The sequence below is a fragment of the Diorhabda sublineata genome, chromosome 2 (genome assembly GCF_026230105.1).
Source record: "Diorhabda sublineata isolate icDioSubl1.1 chromosome 2, icDioSubl1.1, whole genome shotgun sequence".
Taxonomy (NCBI): domain Eukaryota; kingdom Metazoa; phylum Arthropoda; class Insecta; order Coleoptera; family Chrysomelidae; genus Diorhabda; species Diorhabda sublineata.
In genome coordinates this window covers 11195315-11217600 of record NC_079475.1, presented here as the reverse complement: position 1 = coordinate 11217600, position 22286 = coordinate 11195315, and the positions used below count along the sequence as shown (strand labels likewise).

General features: G+C 31.9%; 3 protein-coding genes across 4 annotated transcripts in view; 1 reads left to right on the top strand and 2 right to left on the bottom strand.

The window, feature by feature from the left end:
* Nucleotides 1–9680, bottom strand: part of LOC130440582 (tyrosine-protein phosphatase non-receptor type 11) — a 62312-nt gene extending 52632 nt beyond the window's left edge. The window contains exons 1-3 of one of the 2 annotated variants that reach the window (XR_008909554.1): nucleotides 9575–9659; nucleotides 9274–9396; nucleotides 8487–8681 (exon numbers count right to left, since the gene is read on the bottom strand). Coding sequence is in view for 1 of the 2 variants with exons in the window: in XM_056773835.1 (XP_056629813.1) it covers nucleotides 8487–8681; nucleotides 9274–9396; nucleotides 9575–9588 (332 nt within the window). In the remaining variant the exon portion in view is untranslated. Of the gene's footprint in view, nucleotides 1–8486; nucleotides 8682–9273; nucleotides 9397–9574 lie in introns of both variants that reach the window. The other variant, XM_056773835.1, reaches the window with a different exon arrangement.
* A 322-nt stretch (nucleotides 9681–10002) lies between these two features.
* On the bottom strand, nucleotides 10003–10410 carry LOC130453137 (uncharacterized). Its single transcript, XM_056792745.1, has one exon. It carries the CDS (start codon nucleotides 10300–10302, stop codon nucleotides 10081–10083), a length of 222 nt encoding a protein of 73 aa, XP_056648723.1. The 5' UTR covers nucleotides 10303–10410; the 3' UTR covers nucleotides 10003–10080.
* Nucleotides 10411–10658: 248 nt separating this feature from the next.
* LOC130440684 (cdc42 homolog) lies at nucleotides 10659–22200 on the top strand. Its single transcript, XM_056773956.1, has 6 exons — nucleotides 10659–10800; nucleotides 11083–11155; nucleotides 13314–13426; nucleotides 14145–14254; nucleotides 16318–16453; nucleotides 17076–22200. The coding sequence occupies exons 2-6, from the start codon at nucleotides 11091–11093 to the stop codon at nucleotides 17225–17227; spliced, it is 576 nt and encodes a 191-aa protein (XP_056629934.1). The 5' UTR covers nucleotides 10659–10800; nucleotides 11083–11090; the 3' UTR covers nucleotides 17228–22200.
* The last annotated feature ends 86 nt before the right edge of the window (nucleotides 22201–22286 follow it).

Here is a 22286-nt window from a genome sequence, read left to right as displayed (position 1 = left end):
AACTAAGTGTATCAAGTTGAAATGAGATTACATTGAAAACTAAACTAATGTTTTTACTGTGTAGAATGAGTTTTCCACTTAAAAGTCGCTTTACCTTCAAACCGCCCTCGTATCTATTATTAACATAAGTTTTACCTTGCAAATGATAAAAGTCTGATTTTATTTTATTATTAATTATTCAAGTATATCCCCTCTTAACGATTCAGCTTGCGCGCTATCCAGCAATCGAGATGCATAATAATTAACCAGAAACATTGGATGGTATGCTTGTAATCACGTCTACAATATAAACCAGACACAATCATCATTGTCATACGAGGTCTGGCTATTAAATAACGAGACTGCGCGCCTAGAGGGCGTTGGGTATCTAGATATCTTGTCTATGCACGTATCAATCTCAAATTTCTCGTTAAATTTGCCTATAGAGCCTGTGCAGACAATTCTCTATCTCGTGCGCGTGTTTTCGAGTGGTGTAATCGTTTTAGTGAGGGCCGAGAGAGCAATGAAGATGACCAGCGTCCAGATCGTCCTGTGACCGGAAACAGTGATCAAAATCAACCAATTTGTGCGTGCAGATCGTCGAATGAGTATCCGGATGATTGCCGAGGCTGTAAACGCCGATAAAGAAACAGTTAGAAGAATTTTACACGAGAAATTACACATGACTAAAGTCTGTGCGATGTTGATACCAAAAAATCCTGACCAAAAGCTCTTGCGTCAATGGGTTTGCTCAGATTTCCTTGAAAGGTTAGAAAAAGTTCTGCTTTGAAAGGGAATCGATTTCAGTCGATGGATGCGGTAAATCAAAAAACGGCAGAGTTTTAAAGGCCCTCACCAAAGAAGACTTCCAGCACTGCTTGGATCAATGGAAAAAACGTATGTAAAGGTGTGTGCGAGGGGAGGGAGGTATTATTGGAGGGGAGCATTCGAATGTAGAATCATTTTTATAAGAAAACCCCTTTTCCTAAAATGAATTGAAATTATAAGCAACTCTAACCTCGCGGATTAACTTTCTGAAGGCTTATGCAAATCGGACAATCTCCTTCCATATCCCACACTTTCTCTATGGGATTTAAATTTAAGGGTGGCGAGGGTAGCAAAGCATTAACGCTAGCCAATTTCGTAGAAAATCCACTCACCTACAGAGTCAGAATTTTCTGGGCGATTGGATATTATGAATATCAAGATGTTTTAAAAACGTAAAATACTATTCAAAGTACAATTATTTATGTTCGATACCACGAATATGTTTAAATATAGTCGAAATTATACCAAGATCCGAATAACTTTAAGTAAAATTTCCATTTGACCACCTTTTCAAAGACCATATATGATTAAGTTGGAATTTCTGGAACCGTTGGTGATTTTCATACTGAATACACTGTTTACACCACCACTACACCAACACTCACAATTACATTGCCATATATGATTAAGTTGGAATTTCTGGAACCGTTGGTGATTTTCATACTGAATACACTGTTTACACCACCTCTACACCAACACTCACAATTACACTGCCTGACGCGCGTTTCGATAACCAAGTTATCGTCTTTAGAGACTGAAGGTGAACTAAAATATTGCTCTGATACCTTTCAATCCTCTTTATACAAAAGGATTTGAAGGAATATTTACCAGAGTAGCAGATAAAATACCAAATTTGGAAAAGAGTGACCGAAAGTATATTGGGCAGACTAAGAGATCCGTTATTGTCCGGTTTAAAGAGCACATTTTAAATATGGACGGACGCTGTCAGTCACAATCATGACATAAATATTAATATTGTAAAATTGTTAAAAAGTGTATCAAATAATAAATTGTTGGATGAGTAATATTTTGAAAGTGGTCCAGGAAGAAAACTTTTAATATAAAAAGTAATTATCGATTAAAAATATAGTTACTGGACTATATCAACTATATTTGGAGAAAAACGATCATATCCTGTTTTTTTAATAACTAAACTAACGCCATTGATCGATTAAATTAAGAATTCAAAATGGGACGTACATAAGTAAGTTAACTAAAGAGCTTGGTCTTTATTAAATATATGAGTCATACAAGAAACTGATTGTCCGAAGAAAAAAATACAATTCACTATTGTTTAAAAAAGAATGGGAAATGAAATTGTTATTAACAACTAATGAGGTGTATTTTCGGTCGAATATAATTGTGAGATGGGAGACAATTATTTGTTCGAGACTGTTTTTGATTTTTCGGTATGAAACGCAAATAAATAATTTCTAGAAATATCACCGACCTCATTATGAAGACGTTAACATTCGTTAATATAAGTTGGAATATTATCTAGTATTTTTCGAAAACACTTTAACCCGCGACCAGGGATATCTTTGAATTTTCTTAGGTCTGGATTGTTTTTCCAGTAAGACTCCATCTGATTCTTTAGCCATTCGTTCCACGAGACAACAGTATGGAGTCGTTGCCCCTTTTTTGGCAAGGCTTCCTCATTTCCTGGTGGCCTGGAAGCCACATTAAGGTTATGTTGTTTTTGTTATCTTGTAGTTTTTTGCACACCGCATTAAGATAGATCATCAATCAGCTTATTGCGGATCCCAACCCAAAACGAGTTTTAAATCACAGTTTCTGAACGTTGTGTTCAATTTTCGATAGAAATTTCAAATTTAAGAACATGATCTACAAGAAATTTTGATTTTTATTCCTCTTTTATGCGTTAATTCTTCATTATTTATTTAGCTCTATAATAGATTCTGGATGTTCAATAATTGTTATTGAGCAGTTATCATCGATTTAAGCACTCGTATGGTTGATTACGTTCCGAACAAGTAAAAACAAGACTCCAACTATGATTATGGCGCCATTGAAATATTTACGATTAAATTCGAAGGTATGAAGACGGCATTAAGTCTACATATCTTCAAGAAATTGGAAACTGGAGTAACTTGTCAAGCAAAAATTTTGACGTAGGCTACAGGTGAATGTCCTATAATTTTGTTGGTCAGCGACCAGATCTAGCTGTTAATAATAAGAACCTAGAGGCACAGACTACTGTCCAAGATCAGTTTCATGTCGTTTCTGGTCATCTCAAAAAGTTCCTCAGACTTCTTAGCTGATATGGTTAAGAAACTTTTGGATTGTCTCATGCCTGGAGTAAGTCTCCATCTGATTCCTTAGCCATTAGTTCGGTTCGTTATTTATGAGGCATCTCCTAGTATAGCTCTGTTTCAAGATAGGGAATCGTTGCCCCTTTTTTGGCGAGGCTGTCTGCTTCCTCATTTTCTGGTATACCCTAGTGGCCTGGTAGGGTTACTTTTTTTTTGTTAACTAGTACTTATAGAGTTTGTTTAAACTCCCACGCTAGTTTGGACGTGCACTCAATAACTTTCACGACCATCAAGGCCGCATGTATATCTGAGAAAATGTAGATGTGCTTTTTAGAGAAGTTTCTATCCAAACAATAATGGACACATTTGATTATTGTAGCTAAAAATGGTAAATGATGTTCCTGGAGGTATAGAGAGCTTCCATTTTGGTCTAAAAATGCCTGATGCATGATTTTCGTTGACCCATGATTGGCGTTCGTTGATTACCACTTCGAAAGGGGTATCTTTGTCCAACTTTGTCAGGACTTGCTAGCTTTATTATCTCTAAAATCCTATCAGATATCCTGGCTTTAGTTTTACTGTCTGGATTAGACTGTGGGCGTCTTGCTTCACTATGAGTTGAAGAGGAGGTAGGTTCAGTAGCGCCTTTTGTGAGCTGTTGTTTGTTCAGTTTTCGAGCACCAAATAAGCAAATATCCAGAACACCATTTTAGGCTTTAGTCCCCATGTCTTGCCAACAAGCTAGCGACAAGTCCATCTAATTTTTTAGATTTTGCAATTACCTGTCCAGGTGATTATTATTATTATTATTATTATTATTATTATTATTATTATCTAATACAGGGCAGGCAGCCTAAGGCTGTTAACGCCCCCTTAAGATTAATGAGTACAATTAGTTTATTGTTGTTAAAGTTTTACATATTATACGTATTGTTATTATAGCCAGTAGTTTATATCATAAACGAGTGCGCAAATATGAGTCAAGTCTATTTTTGAATTGATTTATTGTTTCTGAGTTGATGACTTCTTCAGGTAGCATATTCCACTGTTCCACTATTCGGTTGCTGATTAAATGTTTTCTAGGATTGGAATGACATCTGTCTTTTGATAACTTTGAGCTACGGCCACGCAGGTTGGTGTTTTGATTAAAGGCATAAATATCTTTTAAAGCACTACACTTGTATATTTGTTTCACAATTTTAAAAGTTTCTATAAGATCTCCTCTTAAACGTCTGTCTTCTAGTCTAGGTAGATTCAGTCTGATCAACCTTTCCTCATAGGACAATCCATAAAAACCAGTGGGTAGGATTTTTGTGGCCCTTCTTTGCGTCTTCTCTAAAAGATCAATATCTTTTTGGAAGTAAGGTGACCAGATCTGGAATCCAAACTCCAAAATAGGGCGTATGTAAGATTTGTACATTTTGACGAAGAGCTCTGTTGTGATGTGTACAAATGCTTTTTTTATTAGATAAATTAATGAATTCGCCCTTTTGACAATTTTGATGATTTGTGTCTCCCACTTTAAGTTGTCGGTAATAGTGACACCTAAATCTTCTTGAACAGACACCACCTTCAGTGGGCTACCATTTATTAGATATTCTATATTTGGATTGGTTCTTCCAATGTGAAGCACAGTACATTTTTGTATATTTAGGTTTAATAGCCACTTTTTGGTCCAGTTGAAAATGTTCGTTAAATCATTCTGTATGGTTTCACCACTTGTAAGAGGATTGTTAGATATCTTGGTATCATCGGCATATGAGCTTTTTGTTGACTGAATTAATGACAGCAGGTCTGTGGTGTACAAGATAAAAAATACTGGGCCGAGCACTGAACCCTGTGGTACTCCGCTAACAACATTTCCAAATTCTGATACTTTTTGCCCAACTCTAACGTAGAATTTTCGGTCAGTCAAAAATGACTCAATCCAGGATAACAGTTTTCCTCTAATTCCAAGATGCTCCAGTTTTATCAGAAGTCGTTTAATTGGGACCTTGTCAAAGGCCTTCTCAAAATCGAGATATACAGCATCAATTGGGTTTCCTTTGTCCCATTCCTTAGTCCAAACGTCTAAATTAAGAAGCAGATTAGTGGTGACTGACCTTCCAGGGGTAAAGCCATGTTGTTCGGCAGGCAGAATATTTTCTTCATCCATGAACTTCAGTAACTCATCCACTATTATTCTTTCCATAATCTTACATGGGACTGATGTAAGGCTAATGGCTCTGTAGTTGGAGGCTATCTTTTTATCACCTTTCTTTTGTATGGGGGTTACTGAGGCCATTTTCCAATCTCTTGGTAGTTGTCCAGACTCAAGCGAAGTCTGCATTAATAAACATAAAGGATGGGACAGGCTCTGCCAACAATTTTTTAGGAAATATGGACTGATCCAGTATGGACCTGGTGCTGAGTCGCTTCTTAAATTCTTCAAGGTTTTTTCCAATTTTTCAACTGCAAACTCGATACTGTCAAAGGACCTCTCTACTCTTTGAACAGATTTGTTTCCTGATGTGACTGTAGAATGTCTTTGGGCTTCCAGTAGCAATGTTTATTTCATACTGTCGCCGAGATTGTCTTATTTTGGCTGTTAGTTGGTTATTATTAAGTGTGTAGCGAGCAAAACTTTCTTCTGATCTGATTCTGGCATCTTCGTCCCATAACCTACGCTTTTCTTCTATGACTTTAATTATCTCTCTAGTTATCCAAGGTTTGTTAAGTGACTTTTTACTTCTTGGTGCCCTAAAGGGTATATGCTTATCTACTGCCATGTCAATTATTGTTTTCAATTGATTCCACTTATCTTCGACCAACTCTGCTACTAGAATATTTTCAGGATTGTAATTGCTAATAAATTGATTGATAGAGTTAAAGTCTGCTTTCCAGAAATTTCTTTGTCGCTGTTGAGGCAAAATTCCTTTTTGACACTGCACTTGTAGGTTGACGAGTAACACCGAATGATCACTTTTACCTATTGGTGGACAATATTCAATTTTGGTTACTAAATTTTCGTCGTTACTGAGAACTAAATCCAGTAAAGAGGGTTACTGTAAGATTGTTTGTAAGTGTATTAGTATTCTATCCTGGTTGACTCCAAGATATTTGAATTAGTTCCATTAAGGATAGGTCACTGATCGTTGGATATGTGAGCAGATAAATTCTTTTTACGTCCGGCAGGTTGCTGGCCTCACTTGACAACCCTCCTCCTTTATCCGGGCTTGGGACCGGTAAGCCAGGGACACGACGACCTTTAGGAAGACCTCCAAAAAGATGAATGGATTCATGGACATCAAAATCTCAAGGATGACAAGTTGGAAACTACAGGCCTAATGCCTACAATATGTTGAAGAAGAAGAAGATAGTTCGCTTATGTTTGCCTTCCTTTTCCTTATAAATCACCTTTTGTTACTTTATAGTGCTCATGGTTTTGAAAAACAGTTATAAAATGATAAAATAACTATACAATAAACATAGATTTCAATTTACATTATTTATAATTTTGTTACTACTATTATGTAGTTGTTTTCTATAAAATTACATGACCTTTAAAGATAGATATAATTCATTAGAAATCGTTATCATTACATTTCCATCTCGTTCCAGGATCTTTTTAAATGGTATATTTATAAAGTGGAAAACAAATTTTTCCTTATTCATTTATTCTGAATCCTGATATACAATGTGTCCCGCATAAGAACCAACAAAGAGCAGAGGCGTATAAGGGAGCCCAACTGAAATATAACAATTGGGAGCAATTTATTTCTACACCTGAGGAGCTGTAGGCCCGAAATTTCGAAAAAAAAAATTAATTTCTTTACAGTCCTTAAAAATACCAAATTAGGAATACTGTATAAAACTATTAAGGGCATTAAGTCGTGGTAAATAAAATAAAAGGCGATGGAACCATTATGGGGGGTGAATTATGGGTAACCTAACCTTATAATTTCACTGTAGTCTTGTATCTGTAATAATTTATTTTTTGAAACTTTTTTACTCCCGTAATTTTTTAAAGAAAAGTCGATAATCAAAGATATAAAATTTAACAATTTGCAATTCAGTTTCTCTAGTAATTGCATTGAATTTTTTTTTCAAATGAATGTAAAATTCTCTCAACAAAAGCCAATATCCAAATAAGTAGATTGGACAAGGAAATAACTGTCCTCAAGATTAGTCTCCCTGTTCAGCGGACTTCAATAAATGTGATTATTCCCTTTGGGGGCGTTAAAGAATTCTGTTTATCGCATTACAGACAAATACTACTACCACTGGTACTGCGCCCCTCAAAGAGCCTTGGCCTCGACCACCTCATTCTTCCAATCACCATGGTCCAACGCTCGGCGTCTTCAGCCCCTCACACCTATCTCCAGAAGATCCTCTTTGACATCATCTACAGCCATCGTTTGCGCGATCGCACAGGCAGTTGCCAGTCCTTGAGCTTCTGCTGCTACGTTTTGCGCATCCCCCGGTCCTCAGGCATACACTCCAAGTGGCCTATCCATCAGAATTTTCCATTTATTTGAAAAAAATTAAAACGATTTAATTACTAGATCTGAACTGCAAATTATCAAATTTGATGTATAAATTTATAGCCAATTCTTGACTTTTTAGAAATTTTTAATCAACAGTGTTGATATTGAAAACATGTATTTGATTATTTGATTTTCACTTGAAAATGACAAAGTTTTGTGAAAAATTACAAAAGTAAAAAGAGTTCTGGAATTGGATTATCCATGGTAGGAAAAGAAAATTTTTAAATCAACCGACTGATAAAAAGCAAATAACCGTCTCATATATTTTACCGAAAATGGTATTTTTAATCTACAGAGTTGCAAAACTGATTGTATTTTAACAATTTAAACTGTGCGACGTGTTTCTAAGCACATGATTTTCAAAAAACTTCTGGGTAAATGACCCAGGGTCCTCATTTTACTGGGGGTATTCCATACACCCCAAAACCCATTTACAAGTTTTAGATGAGGCCCTAAAATGGTCCCAGTCCTGGCCTGTCCATATCTTTTCATTTTCAACATCAAATGTCCTAATCCTATGTTACACCCACAACAAATATCCTAATTACAAGCAAAATATTATAAGAAATAATTTGTCATCTATAAAATAAAAATAATTTTCTTAAGTGCTAAAATAGCATGAAAGTACATTTCCAAGTACCTAATTTTCTTCTGAGGGAGGGACCCCAAGTTATTGCATACACCTCAGATCTCACAGTAGAGGGCCCTATTACAGGTTTTAACTGTGGGCTCTTAATTATCCCAGTCCTGGCCTGTCTATATCTTTTAATTTTTTTTCTCACATATTGATATTTTCATTTTTAATATCAAATGTCCTAATACCCACAACAAATTACAAGTGAAGTATTCTATGAAATATTCCACATGTTCAAAGACTCACCGTTCAGTAGTAGGATCAGCGCAATTAAGAGGGTACTTGAGTTCTATAATTTCACCATTCTTTTCCTTCAATTGTCCCTGTTTCTCTGTATAATACTGAACTAATTCAGAGAGAGTAGCGAATTTCTCACCCCCGTATAAGTCATAAAAATCTCCAGAGTTCTGGATCTTGATATGAGTCACTTCTCCATTGCGTCTGAAATTTACCAAACCCTTAAGTATATGAAAAATAGAAAGAGATAACTACATATCAGGTATATAATACTAGAGGCATATAAGTAAACACTAATTCTGAAAGACAATTATTGCTTCAAACTTTAAGAGGAAAAGTTTGTTAGTCTAGCACTGAAGTACAAATCAAAGACAAGATGGGGGAAATCATATATATATATATAGTCTAGTTTTATTTGATTCTAAAGAAATTTCATTCTTGATTCTTTAATCCCAAGTAATAATACCAGTAGTTCAAATAAATTAATCTTCTCTATATTAGATCTAGGTTTGAAGATTATAGGTAACTATATAAATAAAGGACCTTTCAATAACTTCTGGAGGCCAATTATTGCTTAAACTTTAAACGTGAGTTTCTCTCAATTTTTTGGCAAAGTGATAAAACAATTAATTACAAGATGCTTATAATTAAACATTAGGAAATTGTAATATAATCAACATACTATCATATATTCATAAGAATATACATTGAAATTGGAAGATCATTATAATAGAGTATAAATATCAAGTTTTTAAATGCTTTGGACATTGATGATAACAACTAATTAGAAACTCACCTGACAGATAAAGTAAAATCACCGGGATTCGAAGAACTAGGTCGTGCTAAAAAACTGCAGTCCAACCCTCTTTCCATTAACAATTTTTCTGCGTCAATTCCACTAATTGTCGGCCAAAACCATCTACGGATAACAAAATGCATCGAGTTGTGGTCTTTTAAACGAGAATGTAGTTTATTGTTGTCCATAGAATGCGTTTTTGTGCAATTTGTATTTTTATAGTGCATATTTAAAAATAAAATTTAATAACATGTTTAGTTTTCGAAATAAAACACTAATATTAGAATTTAAACGTGTTTACCTTCTAGAACTCATTTTGTAACATACAAAATTATAGAAACAATTTAAATGACCATCGAAATTGAACTTTCAAGTTATACGCCATCTTGAATATACAAGGATTATATTTTTTATTTCTAAATAAAATTTGCAAAAGGGAAGTAAAAATTGATGAAACTAATAGAAAATACATATTTCAATTTTCCTCTATCATTAAAAAGCTAAAATGTTTATAAGTAAAAGGTGGACGTATTAGAATATAGTTTTTACGTTATTTAAAATCGGATCAAATATATTGAGTTATCCTTATAATTACCCCACCTTGCATGTTGTGACTTTTGATTCCTTTATATTCAGTGGGTGTGTTATTACATATTATGGAATTATGGCTTTTTTTAAATCAAATATGCAAAAAGCCAATACGAAACGAAAATGAAATAATAAAACACATAAAATGACAACCTAATTTATTTACAGGTACTTTCAGAATCCGACAACAGAGTACTAAATTAGAAAACACAAAAAATACTAAGCTATTAAAGAAGGTGCCGTATCTGGAGCTCCTTCTGCTAACAATTGCTGGTTTTCTAAAAGACTTTTATGGTCTTTTTCGGGCTTAATTTGAGTGAAATAATTGAAATAATGAACGGCGATATATGTACCAGCATACAAAGTTAATCCAATGCATGAATACACAAATCCTCTATGCAGTTTATCGAGTATTGCATTCTTATATGGATACTTCTTCATTTTGATTTTTAGGAATATTTCAACAATAAAAAAATTCCGTATAATAAATAATACGTTTGTTATTTAATACTAATTTTATAAACTTAACCTCATTTTCAGTTTATGACATTGACGTTTTTTAATACCGTTCAATTGCCAATTAGATTCTGAAAGTAGAAAGTGCGTTAGTAAAGAATATTCTAACAATGAGACTTTTGGATAAAAAACATTGGGTTAGTGGAGTTCAATTAAATTAATTAATTATACAGTCCTCCATTATTTGCATCGAAATATAGACAATAGTTTATTTCTAACTTTATATTTCAAAAATAATTAAAATACTTTCCAATATTCCCCGTATTCATGGGATAGTTCACATTGTCAAAAGTAGATGTCGCTCAAACTCGTCGGGCTGTAAAACTTTAGGAATTCGTTTACGTGAACCCAACCCAAAAGTGTAGTTTTATTATAGTTTTTAATAATTTTTAGGTTGATTTTTATACTATTTCAATAATTAAGGTTTGTAAAATTGTTACAATTCTACTATTTTTTCGATAATCAGCTCATAAAAGTAGATAAATCTTTACGGAGCTGAAATATTCACGTGAAATGACGCTGGGAATGCACAAAAATGGCAGAATTCTTAGAAATACTTCATCAAATTCTAACCATGTCTTGACACAATTCCGGACAATTTTTATTTTTATATTTTAATTAGGTTTCACACGTTTTCATACCTTTATAAAATAAATTACTATTTATGCTAAATCTGTTGCAATTCATATAAACATTATTTTCCAGTATTTAAAATGCAGACGATTAAATGTGTAGTGGTTGGCGATGGAGCTGTTGGTAAAACTTGTTTATTAATTAGGTAAGCATTTTAATTTTAAAAACAATCACTCTAATTTATTCACTGACAAAATATTTTGTTTTCTGTTATAACTTTAGGGCTGACAAACTTGAAATACAACATTTCATAGAAACAATAATCAGTTTTTATTACACTTGATGCTAGTGCAATAAAAAATTCAAATAATTTACAATGATCATAAAATTTATTCATTTATAGTTTCTTATATGGAATAACCTATTATATTATGTGAATTATTTATAAGCTTAACTGGTTTTAGACCATATGGGTGTTGGACCATAAAATAGTATCAAGACTAATTTCTAAAACAGGCCATTATTATAATATGATCAGGAAATTTGAACATTTAGAGTTAAACGAGACTAGAGCATAAAAATGTTCGTCTTTCTTTCATTTATCAAAGTATTAATACAAAATTGAGACCACTTAGTCATTTGAGATGACTGTGGCTTCTGAGAACACCATATTGTCAATTCTTTTGGTGATAGATACCTTAACTGGGCGTCGGGAACTTTCCATATCCACAATTCAATAAATCACTTTTTCACCACTGGAATTGGTAATGCTGAGTTCCACTAGTACTTATCAAGCACAGCCTTGGTTTGATTAATTATTTTTCCACGTAATATGTTGATAAAATATTTTGATAGAACCCTAAATAATGTCAAAGGAATAATATCTATTATAAAATCCATTTTAATCAATAAAAACCTAAAATGGGTTTTATCTGACATTAACAACTTGGTCAATTAAATCAATCAATAGATCACTTACCACATGAATATCAAGATTAAATCCTTTAACCATTCTAAAAAATTTATCCTTGATTTTCATATTACAAAGAAGCAACCCTTAATTCAAATTATTCATAGGTTCGTTAAATATAATTATAAATTATGTGAATGATTTCTAAAAATTCCCTTTTCCTGATATTTGACTTCATTTCAAGGATTTTTTAATTTTTATGATTAAATATATTTTCTAAATATTATATTTAATCCTTATAATAAACAAATTCATAAAAACAGAATGTGATACAGAACCAATTTGATCTTCAAGATATTTAAACATCTCACAAAGAGTATTCCTATTCTATTCTTTTAATTTGCTATAATTTCTAATTATTTATTTCATTTCCAAAGGTTTTAGTCTCATCATTTGTCCTACCAATTGTAATCTTTGTGTTTCTATGATTGTTTTCACCTTCCTTTATTGTAGCATCTTACTGCTCTATTTCGTGTAGTATTTGCTTCCAGAATTATCGTCGATTATTAGAACTAATGTTGTTAGAAGTAGTTCGGATGATTGAAATTTTTATTTATTTATAATTTAAAATGTTTTAACTAACCAGAACTAGCGATAAAGATTTGGATACCACCAAGTTTCATGTTCAATTCCAATGCTTTTTCACATAAAATAGGCTGTCCAGAAAACCGTTTTTGCAAAAACCAAGTGTATACAGAATTTCCACCAATTCACTTTTCGTTTTTTTTTTTCATAGTTTTATGATTTAAACTGCCCGCCTCACTGTTAAGATTATGTGCCTAATGGGTGATTTAATCAGAACTATTTTTTATTCCTGTTCTACGTATTCAACGTCTAATTTCATTAAACAGACACACACTTATAAAACAGATACAAATATGTAAGGAAGTAGTTTCTGAGTAAAAAAACGGTTCTGATAATCGAACGTTCGAATAATCGACGCTCTACTGTATTTGACAAGTGAATGCCCATAATTTGTGCAGTAGAAGTAAATACTATATAAGTATATTCCTAATGGAAACTTATAAATTAAAACATATCAGGTGACAGGTCAACTTCCACCAACTTTATTTCTCAAAGAATTTGATCAATGTTAAATAAATGTCAATGTATTTCAAAGGCAAGAGCTAATCGAGCTAACCAATCATTTTCATGGTTATTTAATTCAGCTGAACATAAGACTTAATGCCTTTCAGCCAATAATGTTATTGTTGATTAGTGCAATTTAAAATAGAGGATGTCAAAAATAAATAGGAATTAATTTAATACACAAGTATAGTAAGAATTCGAATTACAATGCTTAATATAAAATTATTTATTTGACATAATGTCCCTAGAACGAATTGGAAGTAGATTGTTCGTTTTACGATTTTTTCTTTTTTTCTTTTTACAGTTATACTACAAATAAATTTCCTTCTGAATATGTCCCAACAGTTTTTGATAATTATGCTGTAACAGTTATGATAGGTGGAGAACCTTATACTCTAGGATTGTTTGATACTGCAGGTGAGTTTTCTTTCCACTATTAATTAGATGTTAGCACTTGTTTTCAATAGCTATAATATTTCGGAAATCTAAAGAGCAACGTAAATTAGATTCACACATGTAGAAGTTCAATTTCAGCCAATTAAAATTCAGAAATAATTCACCATATCTACCACAAAGGATTACTAATTATTGTATGGGTCTTTGATAAAGAGCTCTCAAAAAAATCAGCACTCTGAATCTAGAACTGTGTCGAGACTCAATATGAAATTTTAGGAATATCTTACCCCAAAAGATAGGAAAATATGATATTATTTAAATATGCCTTATTCATCTATTTCTTGAAACAAGTTTCAGGAATATATTCAGAACATTATTGGATCTTGTGGTCTAATATATTCAGACTTTTATTAGACTTTGTGGTCATAATATATTCAGAACTTTATTGGATCTTGTAGTCATAATATATTTAAAATTTTTATTAGACTTTGTGGTCATAATACATTCAGAATGTTATTGGATCTTATGGTCATAATATATTAAGAACTTGTATTGTATCTCAAGGACACACTTACCTGTATAAGATGATATAATTAATTTATGTATTGAAATAGATTTTGTAACAGTCATTAATTTGTGTATCATATGATTGTTTTTGTGTACCAAAGACCAGGGCTGTCAAGGTACATTAAACTGAAATTATAAAAGCTGTCTTAGTAATTTCAAATTTTGATTCTAGGCCAGGAAGATTATGATCGACTTCGTCCATTGAGCTACCCACAAACAGATGTCTTCTTAGTATGTTTTTCAGTTGTTAGTCCGTCTTCTTTTGAGAATGTAAAAGAAAAGGTAATTTAATTTTTATTTTAACTATATTGTCCTGATATTAATTAAAATATGATAATTAATATGGTGGGAGCTATTCAAGTGAAGTTCAAATTATCTTTATCACATTTCACTGTTCTTGGTGTCTAAGTCATCATTGACATACACAAATTAATTGTAAGTTGAATAAATAGTAAAGAAAAAACATCTCGAAACAGATAAATTTTTCATTTTAATTTACTATTTTCCAGAAGAATCTATGATACAGGGTAATTAACCTGATGACAAACAACTTTATAAATTAAATGCTTCCCCTATTTTCTATGTATATATATTTTATTAACTTCTAAATGTTCTCGATATTAGGTCTCTTCTGATTTTTGAAAGGCAGATGAAAATTTGACGTTTCGACTTCTTTTGGTTTTTATCAAAATTTATATTTTCATAAAATCAAGAACATTTAGAAGCATTAACATATCAAAAGGTCTAAGAAATTGAAGAAATTTATTTTACTAACATTCCCAAGTATTCTCTTTCTGTTGCAAAGAATCTAATTTTTTCCAGTTGAGAGAAAATCCAGTAACTGTAACTTTTCTTAGATTGACAAGCCCTTATATTACTTCTTTGATTTTATGCCTGCTTTAATATATAATATCGTGAAATATTTTGCTTATCCCAAAGCATTATGTCAATTTGGAGGAGTAAATCTGTTTTTGAAATCTCCATGCTCAATAGCCCCAAAATCTCAACATAACCTGAGATTCCTTTTTCTATTAAATTTTTAATAATATTTTTGACTTGAAATCGTTAAGATTAAACCAAGTAACGGTGTCGAAAGTTACCGGATATCATCCTTTAATTTTATTTCTAATTCGAATACCATTTTTCCTTGATAAGAATGGGGGGCAAAAATGCAAAAGTTTTTTCGGATAATTCATTATTTACCAAGTAATTAAATAAAAAATGTCAATTTGGTGCTTGTGGTTAAAACAAATGCTGACAAAATTATGAAATCATGATAACTTGTATCTATACAGTAAATAGAATTAGAGATATTTTCCATGAGTGGGTTTTTAGAATAGGTTATGCGGAACTTTTTATCTCACCAGAAAACAAATAAATTTTATCAAATAACTGTACTGAGAAATTATCAAAAATAAATGTTTAATGTAGAACAATTTTAAGAAATGTGTGTTTAGTTTATGAATATATATTGTAATGAAATATAACTATAAAAGATTAAAACCATAAGAACTCATGAAGAAATCCACATTAAAATTATTTATATGGTGTTGCTAAATTCGACTACTCTTGGTTCAATTTATGCCTATCAGGATAGGGAACTTATGTCTGCAAATGTATCCTTTCCAAAATACATGGTGTTGAAACTTTTTGACGATTACCAGTTTTATAAACTACTTGATCTAACATGAATAGATAATTTCTAGTTTTTTCCAAACGCGTGCAGAGGGGATCAAGAACCCTTTTTCCACCCTTGAATTCTCCGCCACTGGATAAAATGTTATTTCTGCTTAATTTTCGAATCCTACCATCATTCCTTAATAAAAAACTAATAGCATTTGACTACGCTAAAATTAACAGTTTTCGAGAAAAACTTCGTAGCTCATAAACAAACTAGTATTTATACCAAAAAAATTCTCAACAGTTCTAGAAAGTTAACAAAAATATAATATAAACAACTCTCTGCTGTTTATTAAAAAAACCATGTAAAAAGCCTTCGCATCCGCCAATCTTTAGATTCTTCCATCTTGACCGGTTTCACGGTCCATGTCGTGGACGAGTAGGTGAAATTATAGATAAATGATTACTCAAAGGAGAAATTTTCTGTATAACATACTACGAAAACAACCATTTTACTTATTGTTCAACAGTTGAGCAGATTTTAAAAAAGGGGGGGAAGAAAAAAATATCTGACAAGTCTAGTACTACATACATAATATGGAAACTGTTATAATATACAACAAAATTATTTTTTCTCATTTTTCATTTGCATTGTATAAACAATATTTATTTACAATGTCTTTTCATTTTGAGCATTTAATATTGTCTGTTTTTAATTTTCAAAGTGGGTACCTGAGATCACACATCATTGTCAAAAGACACCATTTTTGTTAGTCGGAACACAAGTGGATCTTCGGGATGATGGTGCGACAATAGAAAAACTAGCAAAAAACAAACAGAAACCTATATCAATTGAACAAGGTAAAGTAAATATTCTTATACTTATAAATGTTCTTGATTTTAGGTCTCTTCTAATTTAAAATTTGTTTCTTTTATAATTTTTTGAAAACAAATAAAAATTTTACGTTTTGACTTCTTTTAGTCTTCATCAAAATAAATATTCTTTTAATAACGCCCCAAATTCTGAACTGGAGAGGAACAGGCCTGAATGGTCTAATCTGAGCACCAGGTCAAGAGATGTGGTATCTCATTTCAGGTGCCTTACTTAAATATGTTCCAATAGCTTCGGTAACTACATACAGTTCAACTTTTGAACTTTGTCGAGGGTTTTTTTTTTCGTGCTGTTCTGACCTGTTTTGCAAACCAGAATACTATAATCTCCTTTCAATTAGTTTTAAATATGCTACAGACAACTATGGGGTGTCATTTTTTTATTGTTTTTGAGTTGGTGCACTCTAATGGTCCAATTTGGAAAAGACGTTATTTTGAAACAATTCTTTTAGTTTTACCTCAATATTCTTTTTCTTTAAGTGACATAATAGAAGCTTGTAAAATGTAAAATATCCTCTTATTAAAACTTATCATCTGTTCACTCAATTGGAAAAGTATTTTGATGTCAGTAATATATAGTTCGTTTTTATAGGTGAAAAGTTGGCCAAAGAATTAAAAGCAGTCAAGTACGTTGAATGTTCTGCCCTAACTCAAAAAGGATTGAAGAATGTATTTGATGAAGCAATCTTAGCAGCTTTAGAACCACCAGAACCAGTCAAGCGCAAAAAATGTATTATTTTGTAAAGCCGTTTCGGTAGAAATATCAAAAATATTTCTAAGGGACAGAAGGTCCTAAATGAGAGACAATTTATCTTACCTATATATATCCACAGATACGTGAAGTTGGCATTCTTAATTTACAGGGAATTTTGAAATTAAACAGTTACTTCTATTAGACAGGGGCCAACTTCACTTACTTATTTCAGCAACAGGTATTGTCAAATGGGCAATAACTTCATTTTGTTTATTCCAGCATACTCAAATATGTATGGGAACAGTTTTTAGGAATTGTATTGTGCTGGCCAAGAAAGAAAGAGAATGTGGGGGAAAAGACAGGTTTTATTTTTTAAATATAATATAATAATTCAAATTATAAATCGTTTTTCAATAACCGCAGTTATTATTAAACATCAGTCTAGTGCAACAAAGGATTTTCCTCTACTTCTCTTTTTCTTTTACCTCTAGATGATATATTAGAGTTCGGTAACTCTTTTATTCATTTCTTCCACTGTCTTTTGTCACCTTTCTCGTAACGTCCTTTTGTCCCATTTTTTTTTCATTTTATCTATTAGTTTTTTAATGTTACCCGCCTCTATTATGTATCATCTTAATATGTCCTTGGAGTCTTATTATTCTTGAATTTTTTACCAACATTGAACTGATACTTCAATTCACAATGATCAAGTCTTGTATAGGATGTAGCAAACCTTCTGCCTGGACTGAAATTGTCTTAAGCATTCTCCCATTCTCTTATTTTTTTGTAAATACTTTTTTTCTTGGAAATATAATTTTAATCGATTGATCGTTACATCTCTAGCATGTTAACACCTATTTTTAAAAGTTGATTATAAGCATTTAAAACAAAAATTTGTAAGATCTGAATTGAAATTTTGACTATAAGGATGCGAGACTCGACTAACTTTATCATTTGAAATGCAAATTTGAAAAAAAAAATATGAAGGAAGTGATTGAAACTATTGCTTCACTAATTTTACTTGCAATTAGTTGTTTAAACTAATCTTTTGGTAGTAAAAAAATTTCCAGAAACTTTTAAAAGTTCACAGATACCATTTCTGTAATGGATTAATCGAAAGAACCTCCATTAAATCGTAGGAACTAGTGAAACTTGCTTTCCTACATTTTCTAAGAAGCGCTTGTATTGTTCATCGAAAAATGGCAAAGACTTAAACAATTTTTGACCATCTTATGTCATATTGAAATTAAAAATTAATAGTTAATTTAATAACTTTACAACTTCTAAGCTAAAAGAAACTATTTAGTGTTACTAATATTATACTGGTTTAGTAGTTACCACAAACTTCTGTCCACCTAACATTCTTTTAACATAAATATGAATGTTTTCAATTCAGTCATTGTCAGCATTTTCTTCTGTCTTCATGTGCTCCAGATTCTCTGAGCTCAGTGACAAGGGAATATACTTGAAAATACTAAGCATGGCTTTCTCATGATAAATTTTGCTTTGTAGTTAAATTAAAACAAACGTGTCCTATGCATTAATTTAAGTTAAAAGGAACTTCTTCCAATACAAAAAGTTTTCCTGGAAAGGAAGCAAATTAAAAAAGTGGAAAAAGGCTTTTTCTATTGTGGAGAGATGAAAAAATAAACCTTGCAAGTAGTCCGGTCAATTTAAACATTCGAAGTTATATAAATTCCCATCAGTGAAAAATATAATTCAAAATAAAATTTGAAAGTTCTCCAAGGTCACGAGTCAAAAAAATGAGTTTCGCGATTTTCAGCAAATCGGTAAGTTTTATCATAAAAATGCTTAAGATAAAAATTGTAGATTATAAAATTATCTACAAAAAAAGTATCAATACTTTTTTTCCTACGAGTCACTGTTTCTGAGATATAGTGATATTCAAAAAGTTATAATCGTCATATGTACACGTTTCCACGCCACCTATGAGGTAGTGTACTTAGTGCGTTTTTTTAACGTGGTTTCCCCGGAAAGTCTGTTGTGATCATTTTTAAAAGTAAAAACAATTTAAATTAAAAAAAGTTGTGAAATTTAATCGTCCAAATCGTAACTTACAAATTCTTTTTCTTCATTGTGATTGCATGTAGATTGCGTGAATAGCGATGCATTAGAGCACGACCAGCCTTGACAAGGCTTGACATGCCAGAGAACAAAGCCTTTTTTCGCAACCACATTTAGCACTACATCTCTTTAGGCAGTTGCAAAAAATTGTGTCCGGTAGTTTTTCCGGCGCAAGTGGAAATAGAGTTTGAACGGGTTCTAATTTATTATTGACTTCCAACCCCAGTTTGTACGGTCTAGCTGATAACCAAGCCACATTCAAACTTGGTAATGTACCCGAACAAGATATACTGATAGTTTTTTCAGGAGCTCCGTACATAAAAAGAAAAAGCTAATGCCATTGGTTGCTTGTAAAGTTGAATGATTATTTTTAAAAACTTCAGCATATTAAACTAAATCTTGTTTATAAAACATTTTGGAAACTGTTATTTTACCCATCCCGTAAAATGTAGATATCGCATCACAGCCAATTATTGCGGATAAAAATAGTACTATGATTTTGACACGTGGCAAAAGTAGTTAAACTTTTCGATGAATAGATTTCCGATTGATGTTGAGATTTACCTGGTTTTAGGAAGAAAATAGTTTTTTCAATTGGAGTTTGAGCAGTGAGTAATACGAGTAAGTCTACATCTTCACCAACAAACATAAAACTCAGCCACACACACAATTAAACAGGAGACAGTTGTTTTTTCAAAGTAACCGTAAAAACCTGCTAAGAGATAATGAAGATGTTAAAAAGAATTTTTGTTTTTATCAATTGTCGAATTACTCAAAAGAAGATTATTATATATAGGGTTGAAGGTTGAAACCATACAGTTTTTCACGACGATGCAGTCTTCATAAACAATGGTTTTAAACAATTGCACGAGGAGTCGGAATGATAGGTCAGACTGAAAATACTAAACAAACTTCACCAAAACTCAATAACTCAACAAAGCTATTGTCTTCAGAAACCAAAAGTAGTTGAAGAGTAGAAATTTCAAATGCGCCCAAAAATGGAATCATAGCTTCATCCTTTTTTTGTTGACACTCATGTGACTTCCTGTTGAATATTTGGAAATCTAAAAACCCATCCATTTTCAGGTAGACTTTGAATTCTTGTTTTACAGTGTATTGTCGTTGGCACATAGATCCCTTCTGAAGGGAATCTTAGTTAAATTGGTACTCAGCATGTTTGACATTTCTAGTCTTTAAGAAGATTTTTTCCCGCTTTTATTGGCAGAAATAAAGCTGGGTTTACACTATATATAGCTATAAGTAAATTTGATACCATTCAGTGTAGCAGAGCTACATATAACTTGGGAAAAACTGGAGTGTTCAGTTCCCAGTCAAATGCCGAATAAGAAGGTAGTTATTGCAGCAGCCGCTGCTACTCAACATAGGAAATAGTCTTAAATGTGCTATATGTATCACTTTTTTAACTTGTAGCTACATACTGTAAACCTTGCTCAAGTGATCATAGGGAAAATGGTTTTTTCTATAATGATCGAAGGTATTGTAGAAATATAAAAATTCCTAGTACTTCAGGAGCTTTTTAAATATATTAAAATACTATTATTCAAAAGGGCTTTCGTTAAAAAAAATGTATATAGTCGAGTCTCATCACATTTTTTACTTTTTATCTAATTGTTTTAAATGTGATTTTTTTGTTTGAAATACAGCTTCGTTTTTGGATTTATATATTTATTTATTCAGATTTCACTTTATGTAAAAGAAAATGGTGCTAACACATTAATAAGATTTCGAAGAGGGGCAAATATATTTAAAACATTTCCAACTTATTACAGGGTTCTCAGAAAAATAATCCGTTTCGTTAATCTATTATGACATTAGCAACTAACTAGAAAAGCATATAGGTCATTCCTTGTAATTGAATCATTAAAATATTTCGGTTACTTTCAGAAATTTTCCAAGCTACAATTCAATCAGGAACTAACATTTTTGAAAAAACTGTTTTATAACGATTAGTGGGTGATTTAAACTGTATCTAAGCTAATTTCGGCTGCTCAAAACTGTGTCCTTACCACGACTGAAGAAGAAAATATATCCTAAGGAGGTTGTAGATTGAGGGTACTGTGATCAGTCCATTATTTGTCGCTCACGTATCTCGATTTAGATTGACTAAACCTAACCACGTCTTATATGTCAAACTGAGAGTGCAATGTCAAGAAGTGTCTCAAAGTGAGCGTTGAAAGAAGCAACTCAAACCTCTTAAAGCTTTCGCTTTATTTTTTCTGTTTTGCCATATTTATCTTAACGCTTAAAACGTCCCTTAATCCATTCCATTTAGGTTTAAGGTTATAACGCTCTAGACTAAGTGGAACGGGAAATACCGTGGTTATGATTGTCGTGAGTGCTTAGTGGAATTTACAATAAGATATTCATTCAGCTCATTATATTCTAACCTATAAAATACTTGCCAATACAAAAGTGAAATAAAAGTAAATAATAAGCCGAAGTGAGTTATTTCAGTAAAACAAGTTTGGTGCTGAATCGATAAGGGAGGAGATAAATTTCTCAATTCATCTGATTTGAGTATAATAAAATGAGTTCAAATATCTGGGTTTTCATGTTTATATGTATATAAGATTTTTGTAGTTACTGCTCATGTCGTAATAAAAAAAAGTTGCTCTTTTTGGTCCCCTGTAGTATAATCTCAAATTAAAAAAAAATAAAGTTGAATAATTTTTTTAACGCTAGAGCATAAATATGTATATATATATATTTGAAAGGATGGTCTTCTGCGTGTGTGATAATTTGTAATTTTATTTAACTTGCATTTACGTTTGGATTTTAAAAAGAAAATGCGAAAATATTTTTAAATCTTTAGTACTAATTTGGCATTTTATTTAAGTGTGTACAGAAGTTTGAATGTTTTGTATTCTAATATAAAAGTTATTTAATACATGAAATAAACCTTTATATGTAAACTCAACTGTTGAATTTATTTTGATCCCAAAGTGTTTCGCTAACGAGTTCATAACATCGCCCACTCCCTAAAAAGAAATTCCTGGGACTTCT

Coding starts and splice junctions, on each gene's coding strand:
- LOC130453137 (XM_056792745.1), bottom strand. CDS start 10,302: ATGAAGAAGTATCCATATAAGAATGCAATACTCGATAAACTGCATAGA.
- LOC130440684 (XM_056773956.1), top strand. CDS start 11,091: ATGCAGACGATTAAATGTGTAGTGGTTGGCGATGGAGCTGTTGGTAAA. Junction 13,427..14,144: donor AGGATTGTTTGATACTGCAG/GTGAGTTTTCTT, acceptor TTTTGATTCTAG/GCCAGGAAGATTATGATCGA. Junction 14,255..16,317: donor TTGAGAATGTAAAAGAAAAG/GTAATTTAATTT, acceptor TAATTTTCAAAG/TGGGTACCTGAGATCACACA.